The sequence below is a fragment of the Podarcis filfolensis genome, assembly GCF_964270895.1.
Source record: "Podarcis filfolensis genome assembly, chromosome: 5".
Taxonomy (NCBI): Eukaryota; Metazoa; Chordata; class Lepidosauria; order Squamata; family Lacertidae; genus Podarcis; species Podarcis filfolensis.
Genome location: NC_139608.1, coordinates 37,090,069 through 37,111,071, shown reverse-complemented (window position 1 = coordinate 37,111,071; position 21,003 = coordinate 37,090,069). Strand labels below are relative to the sequence as shown.

General features: G+C 42.7%; 1 protein-coding gene across 9 annotated transcripts; it reads left to right on the top strand.

Moving 5' to 3' along the window:
• The first annotated feature begins 2,126 nt into the window (after window positions 1-2,126).
• On the top strand, window positions 2,127-20,214 carry LOC310763283 (uncharacterized protein). Of its 9 annotated transcripts, none has more exons than XR_014548564.1 (4): window positions 2,127-2,262; window positions 3,529-3,641; window positions 3,812-3,856; window positions 9,522-9,701. XR_014548564.1 is itself a non-coding variant. In XM_083615176.1 (4 exons), exons 1-4 carry the CDS (start codon window positions 2,307-2,309, stop codon window positions 14,353-14,355), a joined length of 276 nt encoding a protein of 91 aa, XP_083471302.1. In that variant the 5' UTR covers window positions 2,127-2,306; the 3' UTR covers window positions 14,356-14,543. The 9 variants fall into 9 exon arrangements, 2 of the variants coding, with proteins under 2 accessions (XP_083471302.1, XP_083471301.1); XM_083615176.1 differs by lacking the exon at window positions 9,522-9,701 and adding an exon at window positions 14,222-14,543 and having other exon boundaries at window positions 2,127-2,341; window positions 3,580-3,641; XM_083615175.1 differs by lacking the exon at window positions 9,522-9,701 and adding an exon at window positions 14,222-14,543 and having other exon boundaries at window positions 2,127-2,341.
• Window positions 20,215-21,003: the final 789 nt, after the last annotated feature.

Here is a 21,003-nt window from a genome sequence, read left to right as displayed (position 1 = left end):
ATTTTCTTTTTCTGTTTTCTTTATATAAAAAACCCCCACTGCAAATAATCCAATGCAAGCTATAGAGCATTCATATGTTATATTAGTAAGTTCAATAATTCATGACTGGTGCCTAGTCAATGTATGGGATTTCCCTTGCCCCATTTATTAAAGATGGATGAAGAATAGAAAGGCTGCTTTAGTTTTTAAACCTGTTGCTTAGATTCCTGCTCTGGAGCAGAAGGTTCTTGGATTGTAAGGTCCCAGTATAAAATCCTGGTTCTGCTGTAGTTAGCAGCTTCATGTATTGCAAGACAGCTAGGGTGAAATGCTTGCTTTATAACAGTTTGGACACTGATCTGGCACTTTGGAAACCATCTGCCTTGATCCAAAATGCTTCAAAGACTTCCCAGTTCAACTCATAATCTGGGGCAAAGCCCCTCTGGGGAAAAGTGAGGCTTTGTCCCCCCCCCCCCCCCATGCTTATTGGAAAATAAAAAATCTGGCTGCAGAAATGGATGGAATTTTTAGACATCGTGGCCTTTCTAGAGTAAATAACGCCTGCCAGCTTACAGTTAAATAGGTCCAGAGGTTGTTTGTGCTAGGCTCCTTAAAACTATTTTGGCGGTGCTATTTAAAAAGGAAACATTTCTCACTACAGTGGTACCTTGGGTTACAGACACTTCAGGTTACAGACGCTTCAGGTTACAGACTCCGCTAACCCAGAAATAGTACCTCGGGTTAAGAACTTTGCTTCAGGATGAGAACAGAAATCGTGCTCTGGCGGCAGCAGCAGCAGCAGGAGGCCCCATTAGCTAAAGTGGTACCTCAGGTTAAGAACAGTTTCAGGTTAAGAATGGACCTCCGGAACGAATTAAGTTCTTAACCCGAGGTACCACTGTATTTTGTTCTTTTACTTTGGTGTAGAATTTGATGAAATTTGCAGTCATGGTAGATCCTTCTGGGGAGATGAATCTAGCGGCAATGATTTTCCAGTAAAGCAGCCATAACCGTTTTGGGATGGGAAAAAAATGAAATCAGTTTATCTTCTCTAGTGTTTTGTGGGCAATTGGTCTGAAAATAGCAGGTATGACAGAGATGTTTCTAGGTAAAAAAAGAAGGCGGCAGTTTTGAATTTGATTAGGGGAGGAGACTTAAAGGGGTTTGCTTTCCTCCTTGTGATTTATTTGTTAGTTTGCAAGCTCCATTTCAATGGCATTGAATAGGTAGTATTGCAGAGGTAGTATTGCACAGAAGGAAGCACACAAAGTGTTATGATTTGAGGAGTGGGCTCATGTGAGCTTTGGAACTTCCATTTTATGGATTTATACTCTCCTCACCATAGGCACCCCCCTGAGCTGCTTTGACCACTTGTTATGGGGGGCGGGGGAGAGCTTGAGAGTTAGAGGGGGCCTTCTCACTTTGAATTTGCCCTGCCTCTTGTCATTCCCTCACTCTTTCCTAAACAAGAGGGACTGGAGTTGTCCACATGAGGCGGCTGCTGCTGGTGTAATGCCCTGGAACCTTTCCTCTGCTCAGTTGTATCCTACAATGCAGGCAAACAGTATTGCTGGGATGCTACCTCAAAGTGACCCCAGACTATGCTGTGCTGCTTGCTTCCCCTACTACCAATTAAAAGTGCAGAAGCCCTGTCCCCTTTTCCACACCACCATCCTACCCGTAACATTCAGTGACTGGACTCCCTTTTTGTTCCTCCAGGCTCCATCACTTCACAAGTTTTAATGTAAGTCTGTAACCTTTTGATTCAGAGTGGGACAAAAGAACCGTAGATGCTTGCAGCTGAAAGTTATCCCTCAAAAGAAACTAAGGAAAGTATTTAGATCTAGGGCACATCACAGATTTGCCTTGTTTCTGTAATGTGCATTTTACAAATTCCAGTCTGTTTCTGACTTGCTCCACTTTGATGTGTGTTTCAGGTTTCAGGCCACTCTGTATAAAAATGATGCTCTCTGCTTGCCTGTTCACCATAATGATGAATCTAAGGCTATAACTTTTCCCCTGGGCTGGGGGGTGGTGAATCAGCAACCAGCCCACAGAGAACTCTGGGAATAGTAGCCCTGGAAGTGGAATAAAGGTCTCCTAGCAACAATCAGCATCCAGAACAAACCACAGCTCCCAGAATTCTTTGGGGGAAGCCATGGCTGCTTTACGAAACGTCGTAGTGCTGTTGGTGTCAGTGTGGCCTCAGTAAGACTAGCAAAAGTTCTTTTACTGGGAGGGATTGCAGATGCCTATTTGAGTTAATTCTTTTACCAACAGAACGTAAGTAATACTCATGCATCACATCTGGCAACCAAATACTAGAAATGAGAAGGAATGTACACCATAGCTATACCTACAGGTGAGTGTGAGTGATGTGGAAGAAGTTAGTGTACTGAGCACTCCACATCCACAAACTTGTAAGATCAATGCCGGTTGTTTCTTGTGACCAGTGGGAGATATTATATAGAGCTTTCTGAAATTTTGCATTTAACAAAAGCATTGAGACTCCTCAATTGATTAATTTTAGGATGTTCCTTGTTCACTTGAATTCATTGGTGGACATAAGCATGTGAGAGAGAATGTTAAAACAAAACCTAAAACATTAAAAACAAGACCCGAACTGTAACTTCTCTCTCTTTGCATCTGGAATCTCTTATATCAGTTATATAAATAAAGACTTTCATCTTTGGCTTTTATTCTGATAGAAGAGACTTTGAAAATACTTGTGAGATAAATGAAAGAACTTCAGTAGAGAAATTAATCTCAGCAAAATACATATATTTGTCACATCTTTGAAAGAGTATTTATCTATTCAAATGTCATTTGATTGCTTTGAAAATGTTCTCTCTAGCAAACTTTAAGAGCCTTACTCCTAAGCAAAGCAGAGCTGGACTTGAGATAGGAATCCGAGGTAGTGTGCTAGCCAGTGAGGGGGCGGGAATAACCCCCTACCCCAGGGCTATTCTTGGCCTCCCTTGCTTGGGGACCAATATAGAAAACCTTTATCCATGTTGTGCTTCTATTTATTGGGAGTTTTTATGTAGAGAAGCATCAAAAAACATTCCCCCATCTACTGCCTGAAGTGGTACAGTTCATTCTGCCATCTTGGCACTCCTCTCTCCAGCTTTTACCTGGTTTTACTGCATGTAATACTTTGCCTGAGAATCAGCTGCAGGAGGGGGGTATCCTAAATGAATGTGGCTACCAAAAGGCATTGAGGATTCTTGTTGGATTGTTTCTTTTTTTTAACTCCAGGGTGTATCTTTTTTCTATTAACTTGCTGTTTGCATTTTTACACAAGAGTTTGAAACTATGATAGCAGCATAAGTCTTCAGCTTCTAAATTCTCTTCTGCCCCCGACATAAGCATAATATTGTTAATCATTAACTCCCCTTATAGGAAATATTAATCCCTGCTAATAAAATATTGATCAATACATTTTCTTGATGAATTCTTCAAATTAGCATTCTTCAGCTCATCAAAAATGCTGCTGCTTAGAATTCGCTGCAGCATAAAGCATATATTAATCCATTTTTTTTTCTTCAGGCTGTGTGAAGCCCCTTTAATGTCAGCCTCTGACTCCTCTTCACTTGCCAGGCACATTGAAATCCTCCACTGGAATTTTCTGCAACTCGCTAAGATTTGCACAACTTTTGTTGGTAAGTGCAACTGTTTCTCCCACCTCACAACCAAGGCCTTCGTGTTATGAAGGGCAGATGTTGCTCCAGCTCTTTAGCACTTTCATATTAATAATTCTTTAGCCAATCCATGGATCCATCAGATTCTTTTTTTCTTTACTTTCTCTCATTTATAATTGGCACTGCTGCAGGTACAATTGCTGTGCTATTAAGGCAGACCCACAAAGCAACACCAGGTAATTAACAGCCTGGCTCACACATCAGTGCAAGCCTGAGTGCCTGGATTTAAGCTGATGGACAAACTCATCTGATGCATATTATATACTGCATATACAGTCATACCTCGGGTTACAGAAGCTTCAGGTTGCGTTTTTTCAGGTTACAGACCTGCTGAAACCCAGAAGTACCCGGGTACTTCTGGGTTTTGGCGGTTGCGCATGCGCAGAAGTGCCAAATCACAACCCGTGCGTACGCAGACGCGGTGTTGCGGGTTGTGAATGCTGCGGGTTGTGACCGTGCCTCCTGCACAGATCACTTTCGCAACCCGAGCATCCACTGTATTATATACTGAGTTGCAAGGGTAAGTATGTCTTATTCCCAAGGAAGTAGGCATAGCATTGCAGCCAGATCCTGTACTGCAGTGACTGGTTAGGGTGTTAGCTAGGGGAATCCACTGGTGGTTCCATGGCTATTGAATCAATATCCTACAGTTATATTGAATGGCTGGAGGGCAGCTAGTACCAGGTGTATGCACAGTTGCTGTCTGAACAGTCGCCCCTGCTGATGTCAGCAACTTTTGGTTGCATGGAGTTGACTCAGCACCCCCCACAAAGAAGCACCTTCCTTGCCACTTACCAGAGTGCATAGGTGAGGTTGACAATCACCCATTCTGAATTGCATCACATGGCTGCAGGCAGTTTCACTTAGTGCTCTGCTTCATGGGCAACTGCTGATGCTGCATGTATTCACTTGGATATAAGTCTGGCTGAATTCCACAGGGCTTCCTCTGATGTGCACCTAGAATGATGGCCATGCAATGTGATCCTTGACCAGTGTGTTGCAGCTGGAATTGGAAGATGCCTCTCATGGCCAGATCATATTGAAGTGTAGGTGTACAGTATCATGGGTCTGAGAAGTATCACACTCTGTATCCTTGCAAAGGAACCATAAATGGTTATGTGTGTCTTTTCCTCTTGGCTAAAAACAAGCAGTTGGAGACCATTCATAAGAACCCTGCTAGATTCATAAGAACTCAAAGGGCCGTCTAGTTCAGCATCCTTTTCTCACAGTGGCCAACCAGTTCCTAATGGGAAATTTGCAAGCAGGACATGAAGGCAATAAAGCTCGGATGCTGTTCCCCAGCAATTGGTCTTCAGAGACACATTGCTCTGATAACTGGAGTTAGTCATCATAACAAGCACTCCATAAATCCCCTTTATCCATCAGTTCATAATCATAGAATTGTAGAGTTGGAAAGGACCCTGAGGATCATCTAGTCCAGCCTTTCTCAACTTGTGGGCCCCCAAATGTTGTTGAACTACAACTCCCATCACCCCTAGCTAACAAGGCCAGAGCCCAAGGATGATGGGAGTTGTAGTCCAACAACATCTGGGGACCCACAGGTCAAGAACCGCTGATCTAGTCTAACCAACCCCCTGCAATGCAGGAATATGAAGCTATCCTATACAGGGATCAAACATGCAACCTTGCCATGATCACACACTAACCAATGGAGCTATCCAGGTTATAGTGAATTCCAGGAAAGAGGGCCAGGGAGGAACTACTTATTTCAGGGGTAGCCAACATGGTGCCCTCGAGATGTTGCTGAATCTACAATTCCTAGCAGCTCCAGACAGCATGGCCGGTGGTCAGGGAGGATGGGAACTGCAGTTTTGTTAAACATCTGGAGGACACTCTATTGGCTACTCCCGGCCTAGACCAACTGTAAGGACAAAAAATGGTCAAAAGGTGTCGCATGTTGAATCCAGAAAGTTTAAATATTAATCAGTAACAAAAGATCATGCCTAAGAATCAAGTAACAGCTAGCATTATCACACTTCCCTCCACCTGCCATTTGATTCTACTCGGTTTTTCTTTTGAATATGGAATTTTATGTGTAGAATATGCTCAGTTAGGTGTATAATACGACCCAACTGTGCAGAAATGTCATGCATGCAAAATCTATGCAAAGTCCCTACTACGCTGGTGCCTGAATCAATTTAAAGAAGATGCTCCATCAAATAGGATAAAGGCAGATTAAGCACATACAAATGAAACAGTGTGAGGGCATGGGGCTTATCAGAATTTGTTGGCATGCGTGCGGAATACAAATGGAGAAAAAATTGTGTTTGGTCTTATACAAAACTCATTTAGTGACTACATCTGAAGAGGTCAGAGGTAACTACAGAAATATACAAAGTGGAGCGTTCTGCTGAAAAGGTCATGAACAAACTGGAGAGAAGCATGTCACAGACAATCCCATCTTCACTTACAACACACCTGGCCTTGATGGCATAGGAAGGTCTGGGCATTCAAGGTCTCTCCAGTCTTGCAATTTGTCCATGACAACTTGTCTAAATCAAAATTGGTTTTATTATAGATCATATAAAGTGACCAGTACAATCTGCACGTTAGCTCCCTGTGCTATTTAATCTCCAGCCAAGTATTATTACACCCCTCTTTGCCCCTTATTTTGTTGTGTTTTGGATGTTTGGATTGACAGTTTCTTTTAGCTTTGAAGCCCACAGCAGGGATGGGAAAATCTGTCCATTTCAGTTTCTGTTCCTCATTACTTCACATCTCCACATTTTTGCATCAGCTTGATTTTTTTTTTTTAAAAAAAAAGGTCATGGGAATTTTTGTGCATTTTAGTTCAAGTTTTCTCCACATTTTGTAGGCAATTTTACTTGATAGAGTTTGCATGCAATCTTCCCTAATATAATCCATTTTGTATTTTATTTTCACTGAATCCTTGCATTTTTATACACACTTTCCCCTAACACAACACATTTATGTACACACAGCTTGGTTGGAGAGCTTCACTGCAAAATTCAGAGAAGTGCAATTTTTGAGGCTCCTGTATTGTTTTGGGAAGTGTGAATTAGGTAGGTAGGTCCACATAAAAATGCAAACCAAACCACATTTCTCTCTCATCTGAACTCTATAGCAGTGTGCTTGAGGTTAAGCTAGCCCTGCCACACAAATGTTCCTATCTACCAGCCACAACATGCTCAAACTAAAGTAAGCACATATCTAGGAAGTGAGAATTGAAAAAGGAATCTCCATAACACTGCAACACAAATCTCTTCACTTTGTTTCAGGGTATTATACCATGGTCTCTCTCCCACCCCGGTATATCAAAATGAATATCTATTTTCCACCTAGCAGTTTGAAAGCACGTCAAAGTGCAAGTAGATAAATAGGTACCGCTGCGGTGGGAAGGTAAACAGCATTTCTGTGCGCTCTGGTTTCCGTCACAGTGTTCTGTTGTGCCAGTAGTGGTTTAGTCATGCTGGCCACATGACCTAGAAAGCTGTCTGATAAGTAGATAAATAGGAACCGCTGCAGTGGGAAGGTAAACAGCATTTCTGTGTGCTGCTCTGGTTCCCCAGAAGTGGCTTAATAGTCATTCTGGCACATGAACTGGAAGCTGTCTGTGGACAAACGCTGGCTCCCTCGGCCTATAGAGCGAGATAAGCGCGCAACTCCAGAGTCGTCTGCGACAGGACCTAACAGTCAGTTTACCTTTACTAATTTTATGAATTGACACCTAAAAGATAACTATCAAATCAGAACCCCAGATCTCTCAACCCAGCAAAATTTTCTCTCAGGCTTAGAGTACCTCATACCAATCTACCCTGTTGAAGATGCAGAATCATAAAGGATGAGGGCTGGACTCTCTCATACCCTCCAACATTTCTCTGATGAAAATAGGGATGTCCTAAGGAAAAGCAGGATATTCCAGGATCAAATCAGAAACCTGGATGGCTTCTGTAAATCCAGGACTGTTCCTGGAAAAAAGGGGCACTTGGATAGTCTGCTCTCTGGATCCAGTTGTAACTGGAGCATGACTCCAAAAAGTCCTAGCTGAATCTCTTTGTGTTATCCTCCTCAGCATATGTTTCTGTTGCCTCCTTTTCCTGAAGTTAACACTGCAGGGGTAAAGGGTGAAAATGGGGGGTTGCGCTAGGCCTAGACACAGCTATGAGCATGTGCAACCACATTTAGAGATGCTGGAAACTATAGGAAATGTAGTTTCTGTGGCTCCCAAAATTTCTGGACTCTATTCTAAGTGTGTGAAGCATTTCATGTCTCCATTTGTGATGATCCTGAAAATACTTTATGGGCACAAAGTGCTACAGAAATGAGAAAATGAAGCCTTTTTGAACATTACGTTTGCCTCAGTATCATGGGGAGTCATTTAGGCGAAAATGTCCTGGTAGAATGGCCTATCATATTATTCAGGAAAGAGTTGTGCACACAAGTGATCAGGTATCCAGTATCCAACTTATGAACTCCCTCCTCCACACACTGAAAAAGTGTGTGTGTGTGTGTGTGTGTGTGTGTGTGAAATTTCATGAAGCCATCCTCAACTTAATTCTTCATTGAGGTCCATTGGAGTTAAAAGGAGAAAACAGGATTCTGATACATTTTACCTCCCAGCAGAAAGCGAAGAAGAATAACTAAGAGCTGGAGATAGCTGAGTTGCAGAATTTGTAAATAATGAAAACCAAACACAGGGATTCTCTGCTAACTTGATTTTTATTCCTCGCTAGGCAATGCATAATGCCGTAACAGTTTTCAGCATACATTGAAAAACACTTCCCTGTTTTAGAGCACAGGTATTTAGGAATAGGATATTTCACTGCTGAATGTGAACAAAAGCAAAATGAGGTAATCTTTAAGGCTGCAGTTTGTTACTTACCTTGGAGTAAGCTGCATCAAACTCAGTGGCTCATACTTCTGAGTAGACATTTATAGAAATGCCCTGTTAGCAACATAAACCTGGAGATGTATTCTGCAAATAGCCACAAGCAAGATGTCACTAGAAAAAAACAGAAAGGCTTTTAGTTGAAGAAGTGTGACAGCTGAAGGTCCTTTGGGTTTAGGTGTTGTTTTTAAATCACTCCCTGTTTTAATTTTAAAAAATATATATTAAAAAAAAATTGCATTGCTCAAGTAGTTTGTTCAAGCCTCTTGGAATAGCTTGAGTTACATCCTGTGTTTCAAAAATGTGGATCTATCTATGATCTCAAGAGAGAGATGCCACAGAAAAGCTGGAGAAATCGGAGACCATGGACAAATAGCAAGCTGTGATGTCTGATAAGTATCTGCACAGGGTTCTGAAGTCGTCCAACCCCCTGGCAGGTGCAGAGACTAACCAATGTATCTGTACCATCCCTCTCTAGAAGAGAGAGGCAGAAGTTTGTTTGGGTTGTCTGTCTTGTATCCAGCAAGCACAGAACTAAAACAAATAGCAGGTTTCTGTCTATGTTTTGGGTGATGAAGGGAGCAGAGACCACCCCTCTCTCCCTACATCTCCAGCTGTAGCCAATCACAGTTTTGTTATGGAAATTGCAGGTATATGGCCTAGGATGGGGTGATGGATGTCTCTTTATTGAACCAATAATTAGTGTGATGGGTTCACTTTCAGCCCTGGAATGTCAAGGGCATCAGCTTTTGGAAGATGACTCATTCTTCCTCTAAGCCTAAGCTAAGAGCGAATCTTAAGGCCTCTGTGTAAAAGAAAGTAGAACATGAAGAAGACACAAAGTACCCAAATCCATATAAACACTGTATTTTAGCATCAAATAAATTTAGAAATATGTATTCTGTGGGAAAACACATTCAAAATAGCTATTTAAATATAAATCCTGTATGGATTTATTTTTTTTAATGCAGGTATGAGATGGAATACTTAGAACAAAAGAAGAGCCTGCTGGATCCGGCCAATGACCCATCTAGCCCAGCATCCTGTTCTGACAGTTGCCAATCAGATGCTCTATTGGGAAACCCCCAAGGAGGACCCAAGCACAGTAGTCCTCTCCCTTCCTCTCTTCTGAATAAAGACATGTAAAACTGTGTTTGTTTGAAATGCATTTGCGTTTTCTTTGTTGTAAGCTACTCTGAGCATGATTCTTTTATGTGGAAAAGAAGCATACAAATAAAATTGGGAGGGGAGGAACCTGGAAGTGACATGACCAGAAATCCACTGATAACCAGCACCTCCTTCTTTTCCCCCCCACCCCCTAGTCATTGCCTGAGAATGGAAGAGGTTGCGCCATTTCCATCTTACCTGCAGGGCATGCCCGCCCCACCGTTTGCCCTCTGCTCATACCTCTGGCCTCTCACTACTGATACCATTCACTCCTCCTATTAGGGGGGAAATGGCCCACCATTTGTGCCTGCAATGGAAGCAGAGTGACTCTATCTCAAGCATCAAGCTATGAAGTGCTTTGCTTCTGAGTGGAGGAAAGGGCAGTGACCAAGCCAGCTAGCCAATGGCGAAGAACGATCATATATTTGTTTGGTTTGCTGATATGCTACACATACACCTACATGGAAAAAGAGACTGTCATGGCACTTGGAACATGCCTTAACCTGTTTTTTTTATTGGTCTGTGGTGGCCCTTACGCTAAGAAAGAATGACTTGCCTGCTTACTGTAGGTGAGCATGGACTTGAATCTGTGGTTATTTACACCCCAAGAAAAGCAGCTTGCCATGTAGGGTAAAGTCACTGTGCTGGTTTCCTGGCAGATGGGTTGCTGCTGCTTACAGGGAAGGGAAAGAGGGAGGCATTGGGGAGTTTGGTGCTGGTCCAACACAGGAGCAAGAGCACCAGATGGGCTCTGCTGCTGTGTTTGCACCATAAGCGCCGAGTGTGCAGGGCTGTGGGTGCTCTAGCTCCCACATTTCCAATGACAGGGCTAGGCACCCACAACTTTTTGTGTTGGGGCCATGCACTCTGTGGCAGCATGCACGTCCAACGTCAGCACACCCACCGACGTGCTCGTCTAATGTCAGATGCCCACACGCCCATGGCCACCCACGGTCCCGGGGTCAAGCTGGTGGGCCTGGTTTGCACCACACAGATCTCCCCTCCACTTCACCTCTCCTAGTAAGCAACAGTGACTCACCTGCCAGGAAGCTATCATAGCAGCTCTGCCCCACCAGGTGAACCACTTCTGTGCCCAATCACAGCATTCTTTAGCTGTACCACTATAGCAGCTTTTAAGAGCCCTAGAAGGGTCAAGAAGTGAGCACTGCCTTGAGGTCTTGTTCATAGCTTTTCTCCTCTGGGTGTGCTTGAGCACCTATTTATCCAGCCACGAAATGGGATGTTGCTGAATTCCTGAAGCCTTAATGGGTCCATGGAGAATCAAACAGTTGCATTTAAACCTTTTGGCATGTAGGTGAATTGTTTCATTTTTCTCATCCACATCATCATTTCCTCCTCCATTCTCCTTCCTTAAATAGTCATTTAAAATGAGAAAAATATAAGTGGAGACCTCTGACCTCCGTGTTTAGTTAATGATGTATTGGCTCTCATGCCCTTAAGGAAACAGAAACCTTCAGCATGATAGCTCCTCATTGTTGCAAAGCTCAGGGCAAGGCATTCTTGTTTAGCCAAGAGAAGCCCACAGTGCCTCCATTCATTTCTGTAATGGCTTGGTTGACCTTCATGAAAAAAAGTTACATTACGGATATAAGCCATTTTAGCAAGAGAGCGATAATAATAGTATTTGATCTCCTTTAGAAGCTATCCTGCATTACCATATCTGCAATTCACTCAGGATCTTTCTGCAGATGGAGACATGTGTGTGTTTTGTGGGGGAAGGGGAGAGGGATAGAAGGAAGTGGTCCCACCCTGCAATTCCATTCATTTTTTGCAAGTTACATTTGCAAGGTGCCCAAGATGGAGCTAATAAAGTCCAGTAGAAAGGATGATAGCAAAGTACAGTACCTTTGGAGGAAAAGAGTGTTCCTTAGCTGCTTGTGAGAATCATCTCATCATTTTGGTTCTATCTAGAGTGATGAATTGTTCACACAGAGTCTTCTTCCATTTTATAAATAGGCACCCAGGGTATACAGGATCTTTCTGTTCTATGAATTCCACCACCCATGTGCTGTCAGCTTTGCTCCTTAGAGTAGCAGCACCCAGCATTATACTCTCTCCCTGCCCCACCCAGCCTTCCCATGAAGGAGACAAGCTAGATGGGATCACTGGAGACCATTTGTGAAGTGGAGCCCAACAGTATGAACTTTCCCTTTTCCTTGGGTCCTACTTTCCTTGAAGGCGCTTTCTAGCCAACTGGAGTTCCAACCATCCGACAAAGACAGAGACAAACTTCTGTCATTCTCCTCTGATTCATAAGTGGTCGAGAGACAGAGAGAAAATGGACTACTTTAAAGTGAGACACAGCCCTAGCACTACCTAGCAACAGCACTGGCTCCACCCAGTATCAGCTCCTGCAGAAATGTGGGAAAATGAATTTAAGATTGGAAAAATGAAAAACTGAAAGAACTGAATTTCACATAGCCTTCCATCCCTATGCTGCCCTTAACTTTTATCTTGCATTGGGGATTCATTATAGAATAATACATGAATGCATGGCTTTCTCTGTCTCTTGCCAATTCTTTTTTCTCATTTACAAGTTTCCATTTTAAAAAAAATATATACACTGAACTGCTTGAATTCTGATAGAATACTTGGCACTTTTAAAAAGTGTTTGCATGACTCCTCATGGATGAAAACATTACCTTGGAATTTGGTTCCCATGCAACTTTGCTGATGCCAGATCATGAAATAGAGGCTTCCTGCAGGGATAAAACAACCTGCTGACATCATTCTCTAGATAAATTGTGTGGTTGACCAAATCTGATGTAATATCTTTCCAGTTCTATATGATTATAGAATAAATTTGCATGCTATACCCGGAGCAGAAAAGATCATAGAGGAGAAATAATATGATCTTTCCCCTCTGACAATTCTTGGTTCTTCAGTTTTGATTATAAGAATCTGCACTGAATTTTCATGAGGTTCCATATCTGTGCCCAAACTTGGGGTGCATAAAAAATGTTTATGAAAATCCCCTACTTGCATTATTTCTTAGCTGTCTGCTGCTATTTCTCCCAATCTGTCTTTTGGTGAGGGAGAAGAAAATGCCTAGAGAACAAGTTGACATTCCCTCTCATTGGGACATACATCTCAATGTACACCTCATTGTTCCTTTCAGTGGGATGAACATCCCAGTGTTAGCCAGCGTGCTCTTGGTTACCCCAGCACTGAGGGTTCATCAACAGCGGCCCACTCCCTCTTTCCTTAAAACCCTAATGGACAGTTTCACATAATTTGAACACATGACATTTCTCCATAGCTAGTCTGATCATCTAGCTTCATATTGTCCACACTGACTGAATATTCCAGGAACTGAACCTAGAGCATATGATCTATCACTGAGTTACAGCCTCTCCCCCAAATGAGGGTCAATTAATATTCATTACCACAATTGACTGTTCCTGCTATGCAGAGTTAGAATCATGTGAACATACAGTATATGGCTTTCATCTGCTGAGTCAAATTATTGTTTGATGTATCCCATTGTTGCTTCTTCCACCTGGCAGATCTCAAACAGAGGTTTTAGCCTTGTTGAGACCCTTTAACTTGAAAACACTGGAGATTAAACCTTAGTCACATAAAACATATCTTCTGCTATTGTGCTATTGCCTTTCCAATCCACATCTTTCAGGGATCAGACAGAGACAGTACACAACAGTGAAAGCCGTGAAACAGGGTTGCACCATTTAGAACAGTGTCGCAGCAGCCTGGAAGAGGCACGGCAGTCATTGCAGTGGAGTAGTATTGGGTTCCTACTAGCCGCCTTAAGCTTATGACTACTTTAAGCAATAGTGTTCTCCTCATCCTCAAGCAATGTTTGCTAACTTATCTTGAACTGCTTCAATACGTTTTGCTGCAATAGTGGCTGGCAGGGATGGATAGCAGCATGCATCTAGCCTCCCAGCAGCAGTGTCACTGCAGCTTGCTGGAAGGCAGAGACAAGGCAATGTGGAGGTTGGTGCCGTGTGGATGTACCAGCCAAAGCTCTGGGTTGCTTTCACTGTTGTGTGGCGCAGCACTGACCTCCTCACTATCTTGCCCCTCTCCTTCCTGGTAAGCCACAGCAACATCAGTGCTGGGAGGTCTTGTGCACATCGCTAGCCCACCCCTCTGGCCACTACTCTTTTGGTGCCTGAGGTGGAACAGCATGTGCCTTCCCATCCTCCAGGCACACAGAACCCAAGACTAGCTAAGTTATTTTGGCACCCAAGGCAGACATTTCTACAAGCACCTCTCTCTGGGGATAAAAATTCAATAATAAATGAAGAATTTGCTACCTTTTCACAATGCCCTAAACCAGTTTCCCGAGGCATCTGCTTTACTCCACCAAATGGTAGGACCGGCTCGGCTGGTAGGAGCCATTTTGGAATGCCCTGCTCTGTTGTGAGGGCTGAAGAAATTTGCTGAGCCTGGGAAGAGAGAAAATATTTGAAGCAACACATTAATTCTCATTCTCCCCCCACCTTTTTTTTGTCTGTTCTAGAAACAAAAGAGAGAATGAAGAGAGTCTGTTTAATTTGTGAATTTCACAGCTTCAGCTTTGCGAGACGGCGTCCCCCACTCCCACTCCCCACAACAACAGGCATGGAAAGAGCTCTGAGTATTAACAGTGGCTGATCAATAACTAATCCGCAGTGTCCCAGTTACCAGCTTGATAGAGAAAATTCACGGTGCTTAAGTAATTCTAACTAATCTTAATGAATGCTGCCATACTCGCATGCCTGCTGAGCACTGTGAAATTTATAGAAAAATGTCATTTTGCTGCTCTGTATATTTTTCTCTCACTCATCAAAGCAGCATAAAAAATGCCCTTAGAAATCTGCTATCTTTGGCTGCCAGATGAGGGCTTCAGAAGGCAAGCACTCATTTTTGTGTGTGTCATAAGCAGAGAAGATTATGAATACATTATCAAGTTAACATTTTTAAAAAAATAAAAATAAAAATCAAAACACGTAATTTTACATTCTTACTTATTCATTCCATAACTGCCTCAGCCCTCTGTCACCTCCTGCCCATTCCTTTCTGAATAAAGAGCGTAATGCCAAACTACAGACCTGCTACAGACAAGACCTGTTGACACATTTTTGTACTCTATTTTTTATTATACGCTTTTGCTTTGAAAACAGCTGAGAAAAGAGCAATCTGGTATTTCCAAAATGGCTTATTTATGTATTTGGTGCTTTCAGTTGGGACTAGCATCTGCTTGCTACTTTTCTTAGCGAACGGTTGGAGAAATGTAATTGTAAACACGATCAGTTTCCTGGGAAGCCAGAAGAGAAAATGCTGAGGGTGGGGGGAGAGAGAAAGACCCTGCTGGAAAGAGTAATGTGCCTCATGGCCTGCATTATATTAAATCAAATGACAAGAGGGGCACCTACCCCAGGTGCAACCTAGACAGAAGTGCAAAATAGGCTTTGAGGTTCATGTGATCTTATTTATTTGCTATCTTTTTAGACCATTCAAATGCATAAAAGGTAATCGTGTAACATCACAGCGCACATGCACACACACTCAGAAGCCAATAAAATGCCGAATATTAAAACCAGCTGCATTGCCCATATATTCTATCATTTCCCACATTCTTTCTGTTCAGCATCCATAGCTATTATACTCTTGATGTAGTCCAGCTGTTTCCACCTATGCTTTAAGACCGAGGTTCCAATTATTTGCTTGAGGGAGCTATTCTTTTAACATTTGTGCTTCAGGATGGAGGGGGCTTCTGCCCTTTCCACTGCTGCAGAAAAGGTGGGAAGGCGTGGCCGTCACGAGAGCCCCTGGCAGGAGGCACCTTCCACACACACCTGACTTCTGCCCACATGTCGGGTGCCAGTCAAATGAGAGCTATCACAAAAGGCTTGGTATGGACACAGTGTGGCTGGCACAGCTGGAATGTATGCCAGCTGCACAGCCAACCCTAGCCAAGCGACCTGTGTTCCTAAAAACTAAACAAACCTATTTGTGTTTTCAGGACACAAGCTGGATGTTGACAAAGCAGGTCAGCATGTTTGTCAGGAATTAATATGGAGTGACTAAATCCTGCTTCTCTAGATCTTCCTATTTTCTGCTCAGGAAGCTGAGGAGTGGGCCTGACACAGAGGGAAAGTGTGTAACAATTAATTAACTTCAATTTCTCAGTCTTCCCCAGGCAAGAACAAGATTCAGCTTCCCCCCAGTTGTCGCAGGCTCCTCTCCCTGGATTTTGTGTCTCTGAAACTCTTATTACTCTTGGTGACACCTCACTTCAAAAGCGTTCTCCTTTCTCCCTGGATGCCTTCAGGGCCAAACTTTGGTGGTACAAAATATGAGCAGGATTATTTTCTTCAGTAATCACTGTAGTTCATAACTAGGCAGGCTGGGGTTTTATTAATTTTAACGGCGTTGTTCCCCTTATGAAATATTCATCCCACAGGATTTCTGCACACATGAAGATTTTGAAGAAATTGATCTGCAGTGCAGTCGCTCTCTTAAAAGAACCATGGCTTTATTATCTCTCCATTTCAGTGATACTGTATAGGCAAGTGGGAGCTGATTAAGTGTGCAATCAATCTTGGGAAACCAGATAGATCTGTTTTTAATTGTGAACTAATAACTTACTTCCTCGGAGAGTGAATTCCAGGGAACATCAGCCGCTATTGAGTCCTGTGGCTTTATAAGCTCAGGCTGTGCCCATGGAATAGAGAGTGAAGCTCCAAGCAGCACTATTGATGCTCAGTCCTGAACATGGTGCTGTATGAGTTTTGCACTTGCATAAGTTAAGCCTTTGTGAATCGTTTGCAACAGAGACCCTTCTTTCCTTCCTTTCCTAAAACATATGATGCAGCCCACTATGGAATGCATGAAAGGAGTAGACTCCTTCCTTTAAAGATGGTGTACCCCTCAAATGTCCTGGGAAAACCAGGACACCCTGTTTCTTCACGCAAGAGCACAGCGGCCATTTGGGGCACTGCAGTGCTTTTTTCAGGGCCGTGATCTCATGCAGTCCTGCGACTCATGCAGCCCTGGAAGACGGCGTCCCAGTTTTTCACTTTGACCTGTAATGGAGCGTATAGGAAGAAGAGTTTGGATTTGATATCCCGCTTTATCACTACCCGAAGGAGTCTCAAAGCGGCTAACATTCTCCTTTCCCTTCCTCCCCCACAACAAACACTCTGTGAGGTGAGTGGGGCTGAGAGACTTCTGAGAAGTGTGACTAGCCCAAGGTCACCCAGCAGCTGCATGTGGAGGAGTGGAGGCGCAAACCCGGTTCCCCAGATTACGAATCTACTGCTCTTAACCACTACACCACACTGGCTCTCAGGAAAGTGGCTTAAGGCAGAAAGAGAGGTACAAGCAGAAACTCAGCCTTTAATTATGGGGGAACAGTTAGGGTGTCTTTGGAGAAATCTGTAAGCTGTATTCTCTGATTCACTTCCATTTTAGCTTATCATGTCCATTGCAGCCTTCTAAAATAGCTAAATGGGTAGTGGGGAAGACTCACATTTGAAGCTATGGGTTAACCCTAGCTATGTGTACTTTGGCCTCCTTAACTGCTGCAAAGCCACAACATTGTATTGTTGATCATAGTGGCTACAATCCAGCACATGCTTTGGAAAGGGCTGATGTACAGTGCTAGAGCATCTGCCTCACATGCAAAGGGCCCAGGTTGAATCCTCAGCATTTCCAAGAAGGGATGGGAATGTCTCCTGTCTAAAACACTGGAGAACGTCCTGTAAGTGTAGACAAGACCGAGTTAAATGGACCAACTATCTGACTTGGTAGGTGGCAACTTCTCTGCTTATGGATTTCAGCGGACTGTATTGTAGACCGTATGACTGGCTATAGCTTCTTTGTTTTCTACACCAGTGTCTAGCATTTTTATTTCTTATATTAACTGAATGTGACAGTTTATATCCTGGCTTTCTCTTTCAACAAAAATGTTTGAAGCAACTAACAATAAAACAAAGAAATAGCAAAAGATACAATAAAAAAGGAAAAATAACAATAAACTAAGATGTAGTAAAAAAAGAGAGAGCAGTAGATGGGGTTAAAAGTAGCAGACATCAACAGGTGATAAAAAACCAATCCACTAGCACATTAAAACCATGAAAAAGAAAAACACAGAAAAGTCTTCATCAAATCTTAGAATATCATCAGAAAGTCTTAGATGGTGGAAGGCAGCAGAAAAGAGGCAATGGGAGCTACTAGGCAGGAACAGAGTATGTCAGCCAAAAAGGCTGTCTCCCACATCCCCAGCAAAGGAGTCTCAGATAATGATAGGGTGCAAAGAAGAGCCTCACCAGAAGATCTTAATATCTGGGCAGGTTCATATGGGAGAAGGTGGTCCTTAAAGGAACCTAAGCTTTTCAGGTAGAGATGGAGAATCTGTGCCCCTCCAGGTTTTGAAGAACTTCAACTCCCATCATTCTCAGCCAGAAAAACCAATGGTAAGGGATGATGAGACTTGTAGTCCAACAACATCAGGAGGGCCACAGGTTCCCCATCTCTTGTTTAGGGATTTATACAGCATTTTGAATTGGGCTCAAAAATGATCTGGGGCTCAGTGCAGCTGCTGCAGCAAGGGGTCCCATGCTTGACAATATAACTTGATCCTGTTAGGACCTGGCTGCCACATTCTGAATCAGCTGAGTGTTCTTCAAAGGTAGCCCCACAAAAACTGTGTTAAGGGTAGCCCAAGCAAGATGCCACTGAGCAATTTCTGATCAATAATACAACTTGTAATATTTGTGCCATAATCAGTGCCTTTAATATTTTTCAGTCAAGGGCAGTTCTAAGGCCTTGCTTGTGCAATAGTTACACAACAGTGTGGCTGCATACACACCATACATTTAAATCACATCCACACCTTTAAAGCACTTTGTGAGAACTATGGTTTGCCCCTTACAAAGCTACAATTCTCAGCACTCATAAATATTACAGTTCCAGGATGCTAAGATGCATGCTGGGTTGGATCCAGACTTCGCCATGCTTAGAGGAGACCTATTGAAATCAATGGTACTAAGGTTGTTCGTAAATCTCACTCTCTGTTCTGAGCTTCACAAAATTTGAATTCAATGCAATATGAATACAGACCTCCTTTCATTCTTCACCTACAATCAGTTTTTGGCAGTTTGAATTATATGTTTATCATGGCTATTCTATCTAATAGATGTTATTCCTGTCCTATGTATATTTCTTATTGATGATCACCATGTATCATAACAGAAAATAAGTCCTCGAGGCTAGACTGGAAAAATTCTTTGCTTGTCTTATCTCAATAGTCAGGTATTTTCTTCTGTAGGCTATCTCCTTCTAATTCTAGAGTTTATTTTCATGGTCAGATTTTGCTATAGCACCTGTCATTTATTCTTTATAAATATGTATTGTACCACAGACAACTGTGGTGAATGATTGCTCCAGCATTTTTTTTCTTTTTGTTTTCTGGGAAACTCTTTATCTAAATCTGGGACAGAAATAATACCAAGTTCACCATTTAATATAGAAAAAGCTATTCTGCTTCAGGGATGACACAGAGTAAATGGTTCTTCCAGGATTCACTCACCTAGGACTTGTTTCATGAAAAACAATGCACTCCATGAAATCTCTCTGATCACGTATTCTGGCAAATTATATAATCAATTGTGCATTGCACGTGCATGGATAAATACATAATATTTCTCTACAGGTCTCACTGGCTTCACATTTTCCACAGGTTCAAAAGAGTACAAGAATCTCTTTGCTTTATCAAAATTCCTGCTACGCAGAACCAGTGCTATTTTTCTAGAAAAAAGAGGTGCTGGAACTCACCACAAATGCTTCCATTGCTCTCTTATAAAGGCAATGGCGCACACCTGAGGGGGGCCAGAACTGAGTTCTCATGAGTTACGGCTGAAAAAAAGCCCTGCTCAGAACAAAGGTGTCTGAGAATTCTGTTGAAAACAGAAGCAGGAGTGAAAATCGTCAGTGTTCGCTTATTTGTCTCATGTACAGAATGGATACCAATCCAGCTAGCACATCCAATGAATGCAAGTAAATATAGATAAGTTATTTCACCACTGTGCAGCTCCCTGGAAGACTCACCAAAACCTGAACGTATTTTGCAAAATATTAGCAAGCCACTTAATTCTTCTGACAGCTGGAGTCAAGGGCAGCTGGTAATCGTGGGGGGAGTGAAGGTTTGTGTTTCTTATGTTTTATCTCTTTCGATGATTTTAACTGACTGTTCCATATGCCTTTATACATTATTTTGTTTATTACACACCAGTAGATTCAAACCCCTCTGAGATCTGTTCTATATTTCTGTTTGCCTTGGAGATGCCCTTCGGGTGACTTGCACCATTTTACTGAACAGTGAACTGAATTAGCTGAAGCAAAGATTACATGGCAGGGCAAGGAGAAGGGAAAATAAATTGCAGAAGAACCAGATGTGATCGTGCTAGTGGAAACGAAACCAAAGATCTGCTCCCAAGCTGTGAGATCTTGCTGTTCCAATCTTATCAATTAGGCAGAATTAAAAGTGTCACATATCAGCTAGGATTTGCCTGCTCTGTGTTGAGCATCTTTTTCTCAGGCCTACTGTGTTCATCTCTGTTTGTCTTACTGTTACAGTACTCAATGTTTTCCTGCATCTGTGAAAGCCCTTCTTAAGATATTAAGTGGGTGGGTGTATCTGCTGGTCTTGGCATCGAAAATGAGTACTGTATAGGCATATAGCTTCAATTTAAGGTTAGGGTTGTTATTGCTTGATATATAGCATCATCTATTTCTCTTCCACTGCCACCCCTTCCTACATCTGCATGGATGAATGATTGGGCATTTACAAGGTGCTGAACAGCCATCCTCCCTTTGGAAAGAGGTGTGTGCCACTGTGAATAATAATTCTTTTTCACCCCAGGCGGTCTCCTGTCTGTTTGAGCCCTGCTTGTCAGGCAGTTTGAAATTTTATATACACACAAGACATCCAGAATTGAGCCAGTGGAGTTGTAATGATTCTTGGCCCTGCCCACAAACCAAGCATGAAAAAGAAGGCGCTTCTCACAAACAGTGGAAAAACACTGGTGACAGCTTCTTCCACAGCAATCAACTGCTTTGCTGGCTAATGGAAGACAGAGGTGTTGCCCTGCCTAACCAGGCCCCCTGAGGCATCACAGCGCATGGGACTTGGGAGCAGCCTCAGAGGCAGAGGAGAAAGAAAGGTCGGAGTATGAGGAGAAGTTTCTGTGGCAGAATAAAAAAATTGTGTGTGGGGGGGGTATCGTTATAGGGTATTGTTGTTATGCTATGTATATT

Bases quoted from the DNA above. Each gene is read 5' to 3' on its own strand.
- LOC310763283 (XM_083615175.1), top strand. From the start codon at position 2,307: ATGAGAAGGAATGTACACCATAGCTATACCTACAG. The intron at 2,342-3,528 runs GTGAGTGTGAGT...TTTTTTCTTCAG, and splicing joins CACCATAGCTATACCTACAG to GCTGTGTGAAGCCCCTTTAA. The intron at 3,857-14,221 runs GTAATTAACAGC...TGTCTGTTCTAG, and splicing joins GACCCACAAAGCAACACCAG to AAACAAAAGAGAGAATGAAG.